At 39.3% G+C, this 16,196-nt stretch overlaps 1 protein-coding gene across 10 annotated transcripts in view; it reads left to right on the top strand.

Annotated features, from left to right (window-relative positions):
- The window catches only part of DOCK4 (dedicator of cytokinesis 4), a 428,555-nt gene that overhangs the window by 308,254 nt on the left and 104,105 nt on the right, over positions 1-16,196 (top strand). For all 10 annotated transcript variants that reach the window (XM_027573302.2, XM_027573297.2, XM_027573299.2 and 7 more), the window contains exons 24-25: positions 4,992-5,119; positions 7,292-7,426. In XM_027573302.2, the coding sequence (XP_027429103.1) occupies positions 4,992-5,119; positions 7,292-7,426 (263 nt within the window). The remainder of the gene's footprint in view (positions 1-4,991; positions 5,120-7,291; positions 7,427-16,196) is intronic.

Raw genomic sequence — 16,196 nt, 5'->3', positions numbered from 1 at the left:
TGTCTACCCTACTTTTTGTGCAGGAGATACTCTCTTAACAGTTGGTTGCAAATTGAATTTTTAGAAATCAAATTCATTTGACTGCAGGAACATACCAGATAAGCTTTATCTTCCTTCCTAATGAGTCGTCACCAGGCAGTGACTCCTGTCATGTAATTTTTTAGATTCTTTTCCTTGGTTCTTTTTGTCAAGTAATTGATTTATAAATGAGTATTTAAGTTTCCCGGTCAGGCTTCCTGTTTAAAGGAAGCCTGCAGTGAATTATTTCAGAAGTTTGGATTTTAATGATCTATGTTCGTGGAAGTGAAGAAGGCAGTGCCTTGTGTGATTTGTTTTAACGCTAAACCTAAGGCCAAACCCCCTTGTATTGATAAACCAATAAGAGAAGTCATGTGAACACTGATAATGGCACTTTTCCAGTTGCAAATATTTTGCATTCCCTATGATTTTTACTAGGATACCGAATCATATATTCTTTTACCTATGGAAGTATCTTATACTGGCTAGGAATCGACTACAATGTTGAATTGAGTTGGTGAGGCTGGCCATCCTTGCCTTCATTTTGATCTTAAAGAGAAAGCATTCAATCTTTCACTATTAAGTATTATGTTAGCTAACGGTAGGCATTTCAGGGGCGCCTGGGTGGCTCAGTCAGTGAAGCGTCTGCCTTTGGCTCAGGTCATGATCCCAGGGTCCCGGGATGGAGCCCCTCCTTGGCATTGCTCAGCAGGGAGCCTGCTTCTCCTTCTCCCTCTGCCCCTCCCCATCCCACTCCCCCACTCACGCTCTTTCTCTCTCAAATAAAATCTTTAAGAAAATAATAATAAAAATGAAATAAAAATAGGCATTTCATTAAGGCTCGTTATCAGTTTGGGAAAATTACCTTCTATTATTAGCTTTCTGACAGTTTTCATCAGGAATAGATGCTGAATTTTGCATGTTTTCCTACATCTGTTAATATGGTGAATTAATATTGATTGACTTTAAAATGTTATACCAAATCTGCCTTCATGATTACCCTGTTTATTGTGTTTATATATATATATATAAGTTGTTTATATATATATAACTAGATTTATTTTGCTAAAATTTTATAAGGATTTTTACATCTGTGTTCATGAGAGATAGCAATCTGTAGTTTTCTTGTCTTGTAATACTTCTAATTTTGGCATCAATAATGACGGCCTCATAAAAAGAGTTAGTTGTGTTCTCTGTTCTATTTTCTGGGGGAATTTTGTAGGCTTGATGTGATTTCTTCCATAAATACTTCGTAGAATTCATAGACGTCATCTGTGCCTGGCATTTTTCTTGTGGAAAGGTTCTTAACTACAAGTTCAGTTTCTTTAGTAGGTATAGTGTTATTTAAACTGTACATTTTTTCTTGAGTGAGTCTAGTTGAATTATAATTTATGCAACTGTTTATAAGACACATGGGTTTTAATAAATCAAGAATAATCCATCTAAATTGTTGCACCACTGACATCTTTTAAAAAACCAAGCAGATCAGGGAAAGGGGCTAGGGCATTTGCAAGTGGGCACATCCACAAATAACATGACCATTATGGGCACACAACAGACAGTAATTTTGTGCTTATGACATCCTGTTGAAAAGCAAACACTCAGGACGATAATCATAATTACTTGTTACTTTTCCAAAAGATTGAAATGAATACTGCATGAGTCAGTTACCTTTCTATTTCAAATACCTATTTAATGACAAAGTAGGGATCAATATAAGACTTCCACTAATGGAGGAATGATACTTGTACAGTCAAAATTCACTATTTATGGATTCAGGTACTAAAATGTATTTGTAACCTCAAAATCATCCCTGTGACGCTCTCACGTTCATTCGCGGCCATGCCCAGGGAAGTGAAAACTTTGAGTAGCCCAGTGCACACATTCCCAGCTAAGATCAGACAAGGCAACGCTCTGCCTTCCTTCCCACCCTCACACAGGGTTAACTACAGGATGGAGCAGTAGGGGGCAGTGCAGCGCAGTGCAAGAAGCTCAAGCTTTGGGACCACTGCATAGTTTGAATACCACCTGTGGCCCCTCTTAGTGGGGTGGCCTCAGGCAAGTCACTTAATGCTTCTGAACATCTCTCTCTTTTCTGTAATATAAAGAAAGTAGAATCTGACTGAATGAGTTGTTTTTAGGATTTAATATTGTCATCAATGTGGGATGTGTATTGTATCTATATGTATATTGCTTCTAGGATAAATGATACATTATTTGCTGTTTCATTGTTGCCAGTGTCTTGTTAGACCTTACCCGGCATGAATAACAGGAATGGACTGTATTTATCTTTCTTCCCTGATGAAAGTATGCAAGTATGATTTGCAGATGTTTAACAAACCTTGCTTTTAAGATAAGCCTCTCTGGTCATGAAGTACTATGTATTTTACATGTTGCTAGAACTGATTTGCTAAAGATGTAAAAAGCATTTTTGTATCTATGGTCGGTAAAGGAATTTTTTTTTAGAAAAATGTGTAATCTCACAAGTTTAGGAGCATGGGAGAGGAGATAACACATAAATATCAACAGTTTTTACCAAGTTGAGTGGCAGGTGACAGTAGACAAGAGAAGGCTGACACACACAGGTGTGTGGAGTTGGAGTAGAGCCAAGGAACAAACTAGTTTACTCCACAGAACTGCAGATGGCTCAGGGTGGTTCTAGAAAGGATCAGGAATGGAAGATATCAGTTATCTAGGGGCACGTGGCTGGCTCTGTTGGAAGAGCGTGCAACTCTTGATCTTAGGGTCGTGAGTTCAAGCCCCATGTTGGGTATAGAGATTACTAAAAAAGATATATAAGCTTTAGAAAAATTATGAAAATAAAAAGAAAATACCAGATATCTGAAGATTAAAGGTGCTGGAAATATGAAAATTGGATTAAAAAAAAAATCCTTAGAGGGGCACGTGGGTGGCTCAGTCGTTAAGCGTCTGCCTTCGGCTCAGGTCATGGTCCCAGGGTCCTGGGATCAAGCCCCGCATCGGGCTCCCTGCTCCGCGGGAAGCCTGCTTCTCCCTCTCCCACTCCCCCTGCTTGTGTCCCCTCTCTTGCTGTGTCTCTCTCTGTCAAATAAATAAATAAAATCTTTAAAAAAAAAATCCTTAGAAGGAACAGTTAGTACCCTGCCCCTGCCCCCTTCTCTAATTAATCCAAAAATGGGAAGTTCACTCTCTAAAGAAAGTAAATGAGATATGAATAGATTCAGGAGATCAGAGAACGGGATCCACACCATAAATGGGGCCTCACAATTAAACAGAGAGACCCCTACCTGCCCCTTCCTTTCTTGATTTCAAATGACTAAAAGATGATGGTTTCCAGAGAGGGGATTGCCAGATTCCTCTGTAGAGAAAGGGACCAGCCCCCCCAAAAAACACATCTGGGTCATAACGTTAAAAAAAAAGACATCTTGGAGTCTGAATTTTGGGGGTCCCCTGATGAAACATCTGGATCATCTGGGTGCCTTCCCTTCCTGCTGTGAAGCTTCACTAGTTCATAAGATTTCTGAAGAGCACGGTTGTGGTTTTTTTCCCCAGTTAGCATTTTAGTACCTTGCTTGTAAAGACAGACAACCAACAATCACCAGATACTTGTAGAAATACCTTTAATGTGAAAGCAGAGGCCAAAATGAAGAAACACTTGAAAAAAGAACTTGAAAGAAAGAGATAATCCAAGGGGCATCTGGGTGGCTCAGTTGGTTAAGTGTCTGCCTTCAGCTCAGGTCATGATCCCAGGGTCCTGGGATCGAGCCCCACATGGGGCTTCTTGCTCAGCAGGGAGCCTGCTTTTCCCTCTGTGTCTGCCTACCACTCCCCCTGCTTGTTCTCTCTCTCTTTCTCTCTGTCAAATAAATAAAATCTTTAAAAAAAGAAAAAGATAATTCCAGGAGAAAAAAAAAAATCACAGAACTTTCTCTGACTAACCCAGAGGAAAAAAATCCATGAAGCATGCTATAAATGAATATCATTCAAGAAATAAACAGGAGTGGCTGCATAATGAAAATACAGTACCTCTTCTTTGAAAATTTTTGGGAATTTCGTGCTGGGAGCACAGAGCATGAAACCAGGTATAGAGCCCTTCTGAGCACAGGCACCTGTGTGATGGCACAGGGGGCACACACCTGTGACACCAGCCCCATTGGAAATAAGAAAGAACGCTTGAAGATTAAATATGCAATAGCAGAAATAAGAAAGTTGAAGAGTTGGAAGATAAGGAAGTTGGACAAAAGGAGGAAAAAATACTCAAGAAAAGAAGATAGTTTAAGACATTCATGATGTAAATGTAGTCAGAGTTCCAGAGAGAGGACAGAAAAACTAGAGAGAAGGAAATAATCCTACAAGTATTTCAAGGCAAGTTCCCAGAGCTGAAGGACATGAGTTTATAGGTTTCAAGGGCCAAGGCAAGGCACACAATCAGGCAATTTTGAATTACCAGGAATAATTTCCTGAAAGTTTTCAAAGACAGATAAATGAAAGTGAAGCAGAAATGGGGGGGGGGTGTCATGTGCAAAACACTGGAAATCAGAATGGTAGCAAATAGAAAATGTTAATTTAGCCAGAATTTGTGAGAGGATAGATGGATAGTTTTTTGGGTTTTTTTGTTTGTTGTTTGGTTTGTTTTTTGAGACTGGGGAGAAGAAAAGAGGGTAAAAAAAACCAAATTCTCATCTACTATAATAAGTCAGTAGATGGTCAATCTCAATGAAAAATCAGAAAATGGTCAGATAAGCATGCCATGTAGATATTTGGAGGTAAAACAAACAATTAAAAAAATAACCTATTTCAGCATGAGAATCAAAGGCCTCTTGAGTGCAGGAATCATGGATTGGGGAAAGGAACCACTGTTTTTCAACATCAGTCATGTACCTTTTAACTCTCTGTGTTAATCATTTAACAATTACAATTAAAGAACAGGTAAGGGTTTGGATGAGGTTGGCTTGAACTGTCCAGTGTGACACTAACGCTTCTTCTCTCTCCAGATTCCAGGTACATTCTCTTGCCTGTCGTGTTACATCACCTCCACATGCACCTGCAAGAACAGAAGGACTTGATCATGTGCGCACGTATCCTTAGCAACGTATTTTGTCTCATCAAGAAAAATAGCTCAGTAAGTAAATACAGGTCATAGTATGTAGTTCCCATCAAATGGCTTCTGGAAATAAAAATGTTAAAGTCTTCAGAGAAACCACACTGAAGAGTAACCCTCTGAGACTCTCCTTTTTACTTCCAGCTGGGTTGGACATTTTGCTTTTCCTCTGAAATAATTTTTTTTAACCTTGTAAGATTGCTATAACCCCAAATAACCTGGGTTTCCTAAACTTGTATTTCGAGAAAGAACTGAATACCCAGTGAGAAAAATTAGAAATCTCAAAGCCTCCCACATGTGTCTTTAATCTTGATATGATGAATACTCTGTGGCAAGAATAAATTACTGCCTGCAAAGTGAAGTCTTTTTGGACCCATTCTGTGGAAGGCTGCATGGTGATGCTCAGAGCTTGGCCATGGCCCTTGGGCCCTCCCCTGCAGAAATTGTGGAAGCAGAGGAAAGCCCCAGGAGACAAGGAGCGTATCTTGCACTATAGTCATTACTCAGCCACAACAGTAATCACTAAATTGTTAAGGATTTGGGAATTCCTGTGGGTATACCTGACTCTCGCTACAGCACAGTTGCATTAGAGGATGCAGGGCAAATAGAGAAAAATCACATGCTTACTTAGAAATGGGGACAACTCTTTGAGTATTCATGTCCATGGCTCATGGGACTCATGTGAAATTCACATGTAAAGGACGTCCTGTTCTCATTCTGTCAATCTTCATCTGTGAGTTGGCATTATACTCATCTTCGACAGCTGGTCCAGTGCAGTGCTGGGACTCCTGTTTCTCTGCCTCCCTGCTACTACTCAGCTACAGTTTCCCCATTTTTGTCACTCTTACTTATGATCGCTTTCTGAAGGGCTCAGCATTGAGCTGGAGTGGAACCCCAGTGGAAGGAAAGGAGAGAGGGCCCCAGCACTGGAAACAGGGTTGGTACTTGAGAGGAAAAGGTCAGAAGCTCTGTGTGTAGAAATGTAGTAAGAGAGACCTGCCCAGGGAGGGATCACTGATTTTAACACATCCCCAGGATGCCAGGCCTCAGAGTTGGGCTGGGACTGGGGAGAAGAGTGATGACAGGGGGGAAATGTTAGTTTTGCTTTAAAACTTTCCTGTGTTAATTCTGCTAAATGAGATGGTTCACTGCAGAAAACTGAAAACGACTATCAACAGTAGCGGAAAAGATTTTTTTAAAAATTTCTCCTGTCTGTCAGTTTGGAAGTTATAGTCAGCTTTTGGACTTACCTGATAACTCAAACAGAAACTCTGGTCTGCAGGGGAAACCATGGTAGTTTTCTTGCAAGTGTAAGAAAGTTTATCATGAAACCCTGGCCAAAAAGCGGTTTCAAACTCACACTTTGTAAAAGTTTTTGTTTGTTTGGCTGGTTCTTTTTTGGAACGGCAATCTCCTTGGTAGGGAGCCTTTGGACACAGAGTTTTTTGTCTTGTGCAGGTATAATAAGAATCCAACTCTACTACATTCAGTCTGTGCAGAGCAATTTGGGTTTCTCTTTCAAGTCCTGGGGACTTGGCTACAAGTATTAATTTTGCTTTAGAGAAGCAGTTACCCACCACGGCCACTGACCTTAGATCCAGTCTGGAGCTCATGGTGTTCATCTACACTGAATACTGTTTGCCCATCTTACATGGAGGATTTCCTAAAAATAATTTTTATAGGAATAGTCATTTGCACTTAAAAGAGAGTTTTGGAAAATGACCTTTGCAACTCAAGTGATGAGAAGAGTATATGTAAGCACAAGCTGAAATCAAAAAAACTAAGGACTTTGGGAACCAGGAGGGGCTTGCAGTGAGGAATCCGACTTGGAGAGGCCAACTGCCTGGGCCCCATCACACAATGGGCTGTGCATAGTTGGTGCTCTCAGTTCATCTGCTGTGCTTTCCAGGACATCACCCCACCTTTTCATTTCTATGTCCGATAGCCACAGCCCAGCCTCGTTGCATACTTTTGGGTAAGCTGTGAACTTCTCTGTGCCTTTGTTTTCTGTAAAAGAAGGTCATTTACTTAGGTGACGTAGGTGAGGTCCAGTTTTGTCAAGTTCTTGAATCCTCTGACTTTTTGATTCTGTATTTGGAAATGTGAGGTTTTTTTCTCCCCTTTCCATTAAAGAGAGATTAATACATATATTAAGCCACCATTTCCTGAACTCCTTATTTTTTTTCTCTTAAGGAGAAATCTGTGTTGGAGGAAATAGATGTGATAGTGGCCAGCCTGCTGGACATCCTGCTGAGAACCATATTGGAGATCACCAGTCGACCTCAGCCGTCCGGCTCTGCCATGAGGCTCCAATTCCAGGATGTCACTGTAAGATCATAAAGCAAATGGCACAGGGAACAGAGCATAGTTGTGCTTGTGAAAGCTTCGGTCACTTTGAGGGTGGGTTGCTGTAGGAAGCTGGGAAATCTGGCCTTGGGAGAGTGACCCATATGTATTTCAAATACACATGTGGTTACTTACATTTTACCAGGGAATGAATATAAAAAACACTGTTTGTTAAAAGATCTTGGATTAAGATACGTTTAATTTCAGAAAGCCAAATTTGTTATTAGCTCTCACTTTGCCCAGTTTAAATTAGCCCATGATTCTGTGTTTCCCTAGTCCTCATGATAACTTTTCATTCTCTTTTTATCCATCAGATTGCTTGAGGAAATAAGAATAATGAAATAGAGGAACAGGAGTCAGGTGTTCTGAGTTCTAATTCTGGATTTCTCACTGTGAATAGCAAGCATCTTAATTTGGGGAGGCCTCAGTTTCCTTAGCTTATGAAATGAGAAAGTTTGACATGGTAGTTTCTAAGTAACCTTCAAGCTCCGCTATTTTATAAGCTCAATATAACATGATTTATAAAAAATGAAGAAATAATGTATCTGATAGTTTATGTATGTGTATATATTTTTATGTGTGTGTATTTGTCTATAGACAGAGATGGATGGATGGACGGATGGATGGATGGGTGGGTTCTATTTAAAACTCACATTCAGGGGTACCTGGGTGGCTCAGATGGTTGGGCGTCTGCCTTCAGCTCAGGTCATGGTCCCGGGGTCCTGGGATCAAGTCCCGCATTGGACTCCCTGCTCAGTGGAGAGCCTGCTTCTCCCTCTGCTTCTCTATCTCTCTCTCTCTCTCTCTCCCTCTGTCTCTCATGAATAAATAAATAAAAATCTTTAAAAAAAAAAAGAATGTTTAAAAAAATAAAAATAAAAAATAAAACTCACATTCAGTTGACCAAGAATTTTTTTTTTTTAGATCTGATTAAGCATATTCTTCCAAATATCAGAAATGGCAGTAGATGCTATACTTTTCATATATTTACAAAAATGTCAGCTTTTGCCATTCTCATTATAAATCTCCACAATAGAACCTTTCTCTTAAGAATGTTTGCCTAGGGCACCTGGGTGGCTCAGTTTTTTAAGCGACTGCCTTCAGCTCAGGTCATGATCCTGGAGTCCCGGGATCGAGTCCCGCATCGGGCTCCCTGCTTAGCAGGGAGTCTGTTTCTCCCTCTGACCCTCCCCTCTCTCATGTGCTCTCTCTCTCTCATTCTCTCCCTCAAGTAAATAAATAAAATCTTTAAAAAAAAAAAAAGAATGTTTGCCTAGTGCAAGACTGTTGAATCACAGATCCGTACCTCTGAAACAAATAATGCAATATATGTTAAGAAAAAAAAAAAGAAGATAGCAGGAGGGGAAGAATGAAGGGGGTAAATCGGAGGGGGAGACGAACCATGAGAGATGATGGACTCTGAAAAACAAACTGAGGGTTCTAGAGGGGAGGGGGGTGGGGGGATGGGTTAGCCTGGTGATGGATATTAAAGAGGGCACGTTCTGCGTGGAGCACTGGGTGTTATGCACAGACAATGAATCATGGAACACTACATCAAAAACTAATGATGTAATGTATGGTGATTAACATAACAATAAAAAATTTAAAGAAGAATGTTTGCCTATGGGGTGCCTGGGTGGCTCAGTCGTTAAGCGTCTGCCTTTGGCTCAGGTCATGATCCTGGGGTCCTGGGATCGGGCCCCGCATCGGGCTCCCTGCTCAGTGGGGAGTCTGCTTCTCCCTCTCCCACTCCCCCTGCTTGTGTTCCCTCTCGCTGTGTCTCTCTCTGTCAAATAAATAAATAAAATCTTAAAAAAAAAGAAGAATGTTTGCCTAGCCCCTGATGAAAATAATTTTTACTTTTACTTAAAAAATTAAAAAGTCTGCCCTGACTCTCCTACCAAGTTCTCCTGACTGTTCCAGGAGAAACAGTTGTGTTGAATTTTATTTTCTCTGCTTTCAGAGCTGAGATTCACCTGAGGAAATAAAGTTAAACTCTTTCTTTTAACAAACTGAGTTAAAGATAGTATAAAAAACATCCTAATACATGGAATAGCCGTACTGCCTCATTTAAAGGAAAGAAGAGCAAGCGATTGATTTCTCAATTTCACGTGGAAAGTGGTACCTACATCAGAGGGTTGGCTTCTTTAGTGCACTACTTGGTCCAGAGTAAATGCTCAAAACATGTTGTTGCTTAATACAACAACATTGTTGGGGTTCATTATGGATTTGAAGGTTTGGGGTTTTTTATGTTGAATTTTTTTATTTTTTCTCATGTTTTTTTAATGAAACTTTTTATTTTGTGATAATTATAGAGTCACATTCAGTTGTAAGAATTATTACAGAGTTGTAAGAAACACTACACAGCTTTTACCCGGTTCCCACAGTGGTAAGGTCTTACAGAACTACAGGACAATACCACAACTAGGGTACTGACACTAATACAGTCCAGACACAGAATATTTCCATCGCCCCAAGGATCCCCCGTGTTGTATTTATAGTCAAACCCACTTCCTTTCCATCTCCACCTCCTCCTTAACCCTGACAATCACAAATCTGTTCTCCATTTCTATAATTTTGTCATTTCAAGCATGTTATAGAAATGAAATCATACAGTAGATAACCTTTTGTAATAAGCTTTTCTTCTTTAACTCAGAATAATTCTCTGGAGATTCATCCAAGTTATTTTACATATTTATATATCTTATTTTTTTTTATTGCTCAGTAGTTTCCATGTTGTGGATGTACAACAGTGTGTTTAACCATCACCCATTGAAGGCCACCTGGGTTGTTTCCAGATTTTGGCTATTATGAACAAAGCTGCTATAAGTGTTTCTCTGCCAGTTTTTATGTAAGCCTAAGTCTTCACTTCTCTAGGATAAATTCCTAGGAGTGTGGTTGTTGGATTGTATGGTAGTTGCATGTTTACTTTTTTTTTTTTTTAAGATTTTATTTATTTGAGAGAGAGAGAGAGTGCAGCACACGTGAGCGGGGAGAGGCGCAGAGGGAGAAGCAGACCCCCCACTGAGCAGGGAGCCCCACGATGCTCGATCCCAGGACCCTGAGATCATGGCCTGAGCCAAAGGCAGATGCTTACCTGACTGAGCCACCCAGGAGTCCCTGCATGTTTAGTTTTTAAAGAAGCTGGCCAATTGTTTCCCATAGTGGCTATATAACTTTACATTTTCATGTACACAATGGATGAATGATCCAGTTTCTCACTACCCTCTTCAGCATTTGGTGGTGTCATTTTTTTGTTGTTGGGGGGTGTATTCTGTTACATAGGTAGTAATATTGTGATTTTAGTTGGCATTTTCTTAATGGCTAATGATGCTGAACATCTTTTCATATACTTGTTTGTCACCAGTATATCCTCTTCGGTGGAATGTCTCTTCATGTTTTTCCCTGAATTGCTATTTCCTGTTGAATTTTCATGGGTCTTTATATATTCTAGATAGTAGTCCTTTATGAGTATGTGGTTTATAAATCCTTTCTCCCTTTCCATAGCTTGTTTCCTCATCCTCTTAACAAGGTCTTTTGCAAAAGTTTTTAATATTGATGAAGTCCACTTTATCAGTTTTTCCTTTTATGGATCATGCTTTTGATGTCAAGTCTAAGAACTCTTTTGTCTAGCCTTATATCCTAAAGTTTATCTCCTAGGTTTTTTTTCCTAAAAGTTTTAGAGTTTTATATTTGACATTTAAGTCTATGAACCATTTTGAGTTAATTTTTGCATAAGCTATGCCAGAGAATTCTAACATTTTATTATCTCAATGTTGACATATATTGTCTTTTTTCTTTCAATTTGAGATCTTCCTGGTTCTTGGTATGATGAGTGATCTGTAATTGAAATCTGGACATTTTTATATTCTAAGACTTTGGATCTTACTTAAACCTTCTGTTTTAGCTGGCTTTATGTGATACTACTTGGCAGGGGAAGCAGGGAGGGTGCTAACTCCTGATGGCCGGAGGTCGAAGTTTGTGTTCCCCATATTATCTTCACTAACACTGACCATTGGCAATGAAATCACCAGCTCCCAATTTGGCTTTCTCTAAGGAGGTTATTAGGGCATCTCTGCACAGCCTTGTGAGCATGGAAGTCTAAGCTCCCCACTTGGTGTGGGTGAGGCCAAAGTTTTTTGTGATCGTCAACTGGAGTAGAGCAGTTATTACTAAAAGTTTTGTCTTGCTAAACCACCCTTTATCTGACCCCTTGGCCAAAGAGAGTAAACTTTTGTTGTTTGTAATTGTTGGTGTAATTGGCCAGCTTCTTCAGCTCCAGGTGTGAGATACCCGAAGCAGAAAGAAAACCCAGAGAGCGCAGTACCATGTCCTTCCTCAGGTCCCAAGGTCCCTGGTCAGACTGCTCTCTCTTTTCTCCACCTTCAGACTCTTCTTTTTGTTCTCTATGTAATAGCGAGGTTTGTAAAGTAGTACTTAGCAGGAGGAATAGGTAAAAATATATCTACTCCATCTTCTCCAAGGCAGAAGAAAGTTCTCCTTCATTATATGGTTTTGATGGTGACATTTTTAACTGTTTCCTGGCAATAGAGTTCTAACACAGTTTTAAAATTATAAATAGCCCAGCAAACCTCAGAACAAATGCTGGCTCTGGATAAAGACTGCCTGAGGTCAGAAGCTAAAACACTTTTTCAGACTGCTTTGTATCCAGAGGCACAGTTGTCAATGACAAATCTCTCTGGGGTATGCATGGCCTTTAGGCCTTCACCATACAATAATCAATGCAAAGTAAGAGACTTGAAGGCATTGAATCAGGTTTGCAGATGAAGTTGGGGGTAAGGCAGGCAGGGTGTTCATCCATCCTTCTAAATTTTAGGAAAATCACATAAAGAGAAACTTTCCCCAGCATAGCTATGTTGTACCTTCCTCCGTTTTGCAAAAAACCAAACTCTCACAAGGTATGTAGATTGAAATTTGCTGGCACACATGCACTTGAATTACTTGGCTCCTTTGGTTTTATGCTGTAAGACATTTTTTTCAGGGTACGCAAGCAGATCTGCTTTGAATCCTACTTTGCCACTTCATTACCTGCATGCTCTTGGGCAATTTACTAATATCTCTCAGCTTCTGTTCCTTTGTCTTTAAAACAGAAAATAGGGGCGCCTGGGTGGCTCAGTTGGTTGAGCATCTGCCTTCGGCTCAGGTCATGATCCCAGGGTCCTGGGATCCAGGCAGTGGGCTCTCTGCTCAGCGGGGAGCCTGCTTCTCCCTCTTCCTCTCCTTCTGTGCGCTCTCTTGATCTCTCAAATAAATAAATAAAATCTTTAAAAAATAAAAAAATAAAACAGAAAATAATTGGACCTCTCTCAGTTACTGTGAGGATTTCATCACATCTGTAAGGGCTTAAACAGTATCAGTTTACTTTAGTCATTATTATAGTAGCAACAATAGTCACAGTAGTGTTTATTATGATTGCTGAATACTTACATTGTTATAACTAATTCTGTGGTGAGGAGAATGAGCTGGTCATTCACAGAGTCAGTCCTCTGTGGGCACTGAAGACTTAATTTCTTTACCATTTTCTCATGGAGAACAGGCTCTCTGAATAATAGGCGGTCTTTATATGGCAGTCCTACATTGAACACTTCGCAGTCTTTGCAGAAAAAGTGCCCACAATAAGTGGACGTCCTGTGGGTGAAAGCAGTTCCCACAGGGCGTCATGGCGAAGTGTTCCAGTTCTCTTGCGGGTCCCATGGCTGTCACCGTGCCTCCCCGTAATGCTAACGGGAGGACTGGCTTCCGCTGCATCATAATTCTAGATAACAGTAGCCTTATTTTTACTATTTAAAGGGATTGTACTTTTTGTTCCTTTACCAACTGTTCTTTAAACTTTAGAATGCTTTCTCTTGCTAGAAAGAAGAAAAAACACCATTGTAATCGGTTCCTTTCAAAAATCTCATTGTACGGGGAAGCAGAGTTAAAACAGCAGCGTATATGGCCGTTTGCTCACACCCTCAACTAATTGGACTCCAGAGTTCCTTACAATTTATAAATGCTTCTTTCTTTGCCCATAATTTGGTTTAGCACCATTAATGGTGCAGGTGACTCAACTCAACATAGGCCATGTCTAAGAAATATACACTTGTCTATACTTTTCATGCACTGTGGGCTTCTGGTTGAGGGGGAGGAGGAATACAGAATTCTGTAAGAAATTTCTGGAAAAAATAGTGCATGTGTATAACAGAAGGTTTCATGAGGGCCGTTGTTGTAACCATCTAATACTCTTGTTATTCTCAATTATTGTTAGAAATGCCCACTATACGCAACGTATACATAAAATGGATGCAAGCCACTGAAACACATAATGTTTTAAAGGCAATGTATACGTAGATAACTCCCACACTGAAACAAAGCTAATCTTGGCCAAGAAGGTTTTCATTGATTCTTTTTAACAAATTGTTGAGTCTTGGGGTTTCTTAAAGTTTTTTTAAGATTGTGTTTATTTATAAGAGAGAAAGCACAAGCTGGGGAAGGGCAGAGGGAGAGGAAGAAGCAGACTCGCTGCTGAGCAGGGAGCCAGACCTGGGGCTCAATCCCAGAACCCTGAGATCATGACCTGAGCCAAAAGATAGACACCCAACCAGCTGAGCCACCCAGGCACCCTTGGACACTTAAAATATTTTGAAAACAAACAAAAATTACATTATAGATGAAAAATACTTTAGTAAAATATTGGACATCTAAGCCTCTTTTTCTTTTGGAATATGGTTGACACACAATGTTATATTAGTTTGAGGTATACAACTTAGTGATTAGATGAGTCTGTACCTTATGCTGTGCTCACCCCAGGTGTACCTACTGTCTGTGCTATTGCGCTGCTGTTGAAGTATCACTGACTGTACTCCGTATGCTCTGCTTTTATTCCTGTGATTTACTCGTACCATAAGCAGAGGCCTGTATTTCCCTCTCCCCTTCCCCCATTTTGCCCAACCTTTCACTCCCCTCCCCTCTGGCAACCATCAGTTCTGTATTTATAGGTCTGATTCTGCTTTTTGTGTGTTTATTCATTTTTTTTAAGATTCTATTTGTGAGTGGAATCATATGATATTTCTCTTTCTTAGTGTGACTTTTTTCACTTAGCATAATACCCTTGAGGTCCATCCGTGTTGTCTCAAATGGCACGATCCCATCCATTCTTATGGCTGCATAATATTCCATTATGTATATATACTACATTTTCCTTATCCATTTGTCAATTGATGGACATGCAGGTTGCTTCTGTGTCTTAACTATTTTAAATTGTAAATAATGCTGCAATAAACACAGGGGTATATATATCCTTTTGAGTTAGTGTTTTTGTTTTCTTTGGGTAAATACCCAATAGTGGAATTATTGGATCATATGGTATTTCCATTTTTAATTTTTTTGAGAAAGCTCCATACTCTTTTCCACAGTGGCTGTACCAATTTACATTTCCACCAACAGTGCATTGAGGATTCCTTTTTTTTCCCACATCCTCTCCAACACTTGTTGTTTCTTCTCTTTTTTATTTTAGCCTTTCAGACAAGTATGAGGTGATACCTCATTGTGGTTTTGATTTGCATTTTCCTAAGGATGAGTGATATTGAGCCTCTTTTTGTGTGCCTTTTGGCCATCTATATGTCTTCTTTGGAAAAATGTTTATTTAGGTTCTCTGCCTATTTTTAAATCATATTGTTTGGGTTTTTTGGTGTTGAGTTGTGTTGTTATTTATATATTTTGGATATTAATGCTTTATTGGATATATCATTTGCAAATATTTTCTTCCATTCAGTAGGTCATCTTTTTGTTTTGTTAATGGTTTCCTTTGCTGTGCAAAAGCTTTTTATTATGATATAGTCCCACTGGTTTATTTTTGCTTTTGTTTCCCCTGCCTTAGGAGATATACCTAGAAAAGTGTTGCTATGGCCAGTGGATATCTAGGCTTCTTAACAGGTTAAATGTGCTTAGAGTTCCTAAATAGATTAAGTGAATACATAAAATGACATTGCAGAGTAGATGTTCGGATTAAGAACACATCATAAATGTGCCAAAGATTAGATACCAGGATAAGTTGTTTGCAGTCTACACCAGATGTGACAAATATAGATAGTAACCTGTATTCAAAGAAGTGTTCCTATGTACACTGACTATAAATATGTAATGAAAGTCTATTTTTTTAATAACTTTTCTTCTCATTACTAAAATTATTGCAAGAATATGTAATTCTTTTTACTTCAAGGTATGTCACTATTCACAGGATGGTATGTTTTAGGAATAAACATTTTAAGAATATGAAGATAGTAGCTATATTAGAGATCATATGGCTAGGATGTAGAAGAACTAAGAGATGAGAAATTAAATGGGTTTCTACTAAATAGATTTGCGTTTTTAAGTTGAGACTTAATAGAGAGGTTAAAAAGTCAGACATTGGTTATCAACTGATAAGATTTTTATATGGCTATTTATATTTGAATTATGACCTCAAACTCAGGTATATTTCCTCTATAAAATCAAATCAGTCTGAGCAGTAGGTAGAAGAACCAGAGATACCTGGGTTCATATCCCAGCTTCACCATTTTCTAACTGTGAAACCTGGGATAAATAACTTAACCTTAACAGATCTTACTGTAAAATGAAGTTAATGGTGTCCACCCAACAAGGAATGAACTTGATAGTATAGTCAAAAATACTATAACTTACACCTTGTTCCATTCTGTAAATGTTGTCATAATGCCTTTTTTAAGCTTTATTAAGATGTAGTTGACATTCA

The sequence above is a fragment of the Zalophus californianus genome, chromosome 12, assembly GCF_009762305.2.
Source record: "Zalophus californianus isolate mZalCal1 chromosome 12, mZalCal1.pri.v2, whole genome shotgun sequence".
Classification (NCBI taxonomy): Eukaryota; Metazoa; Chordata; class Mammalia; order Carnivora; family Otariidae; genus Zalophus; species Zalophus californianus.
Note: the sequence above shows the minus strand (reverse complement) of the source record. Positions and strands in the feature narration are given on the sequence as shown.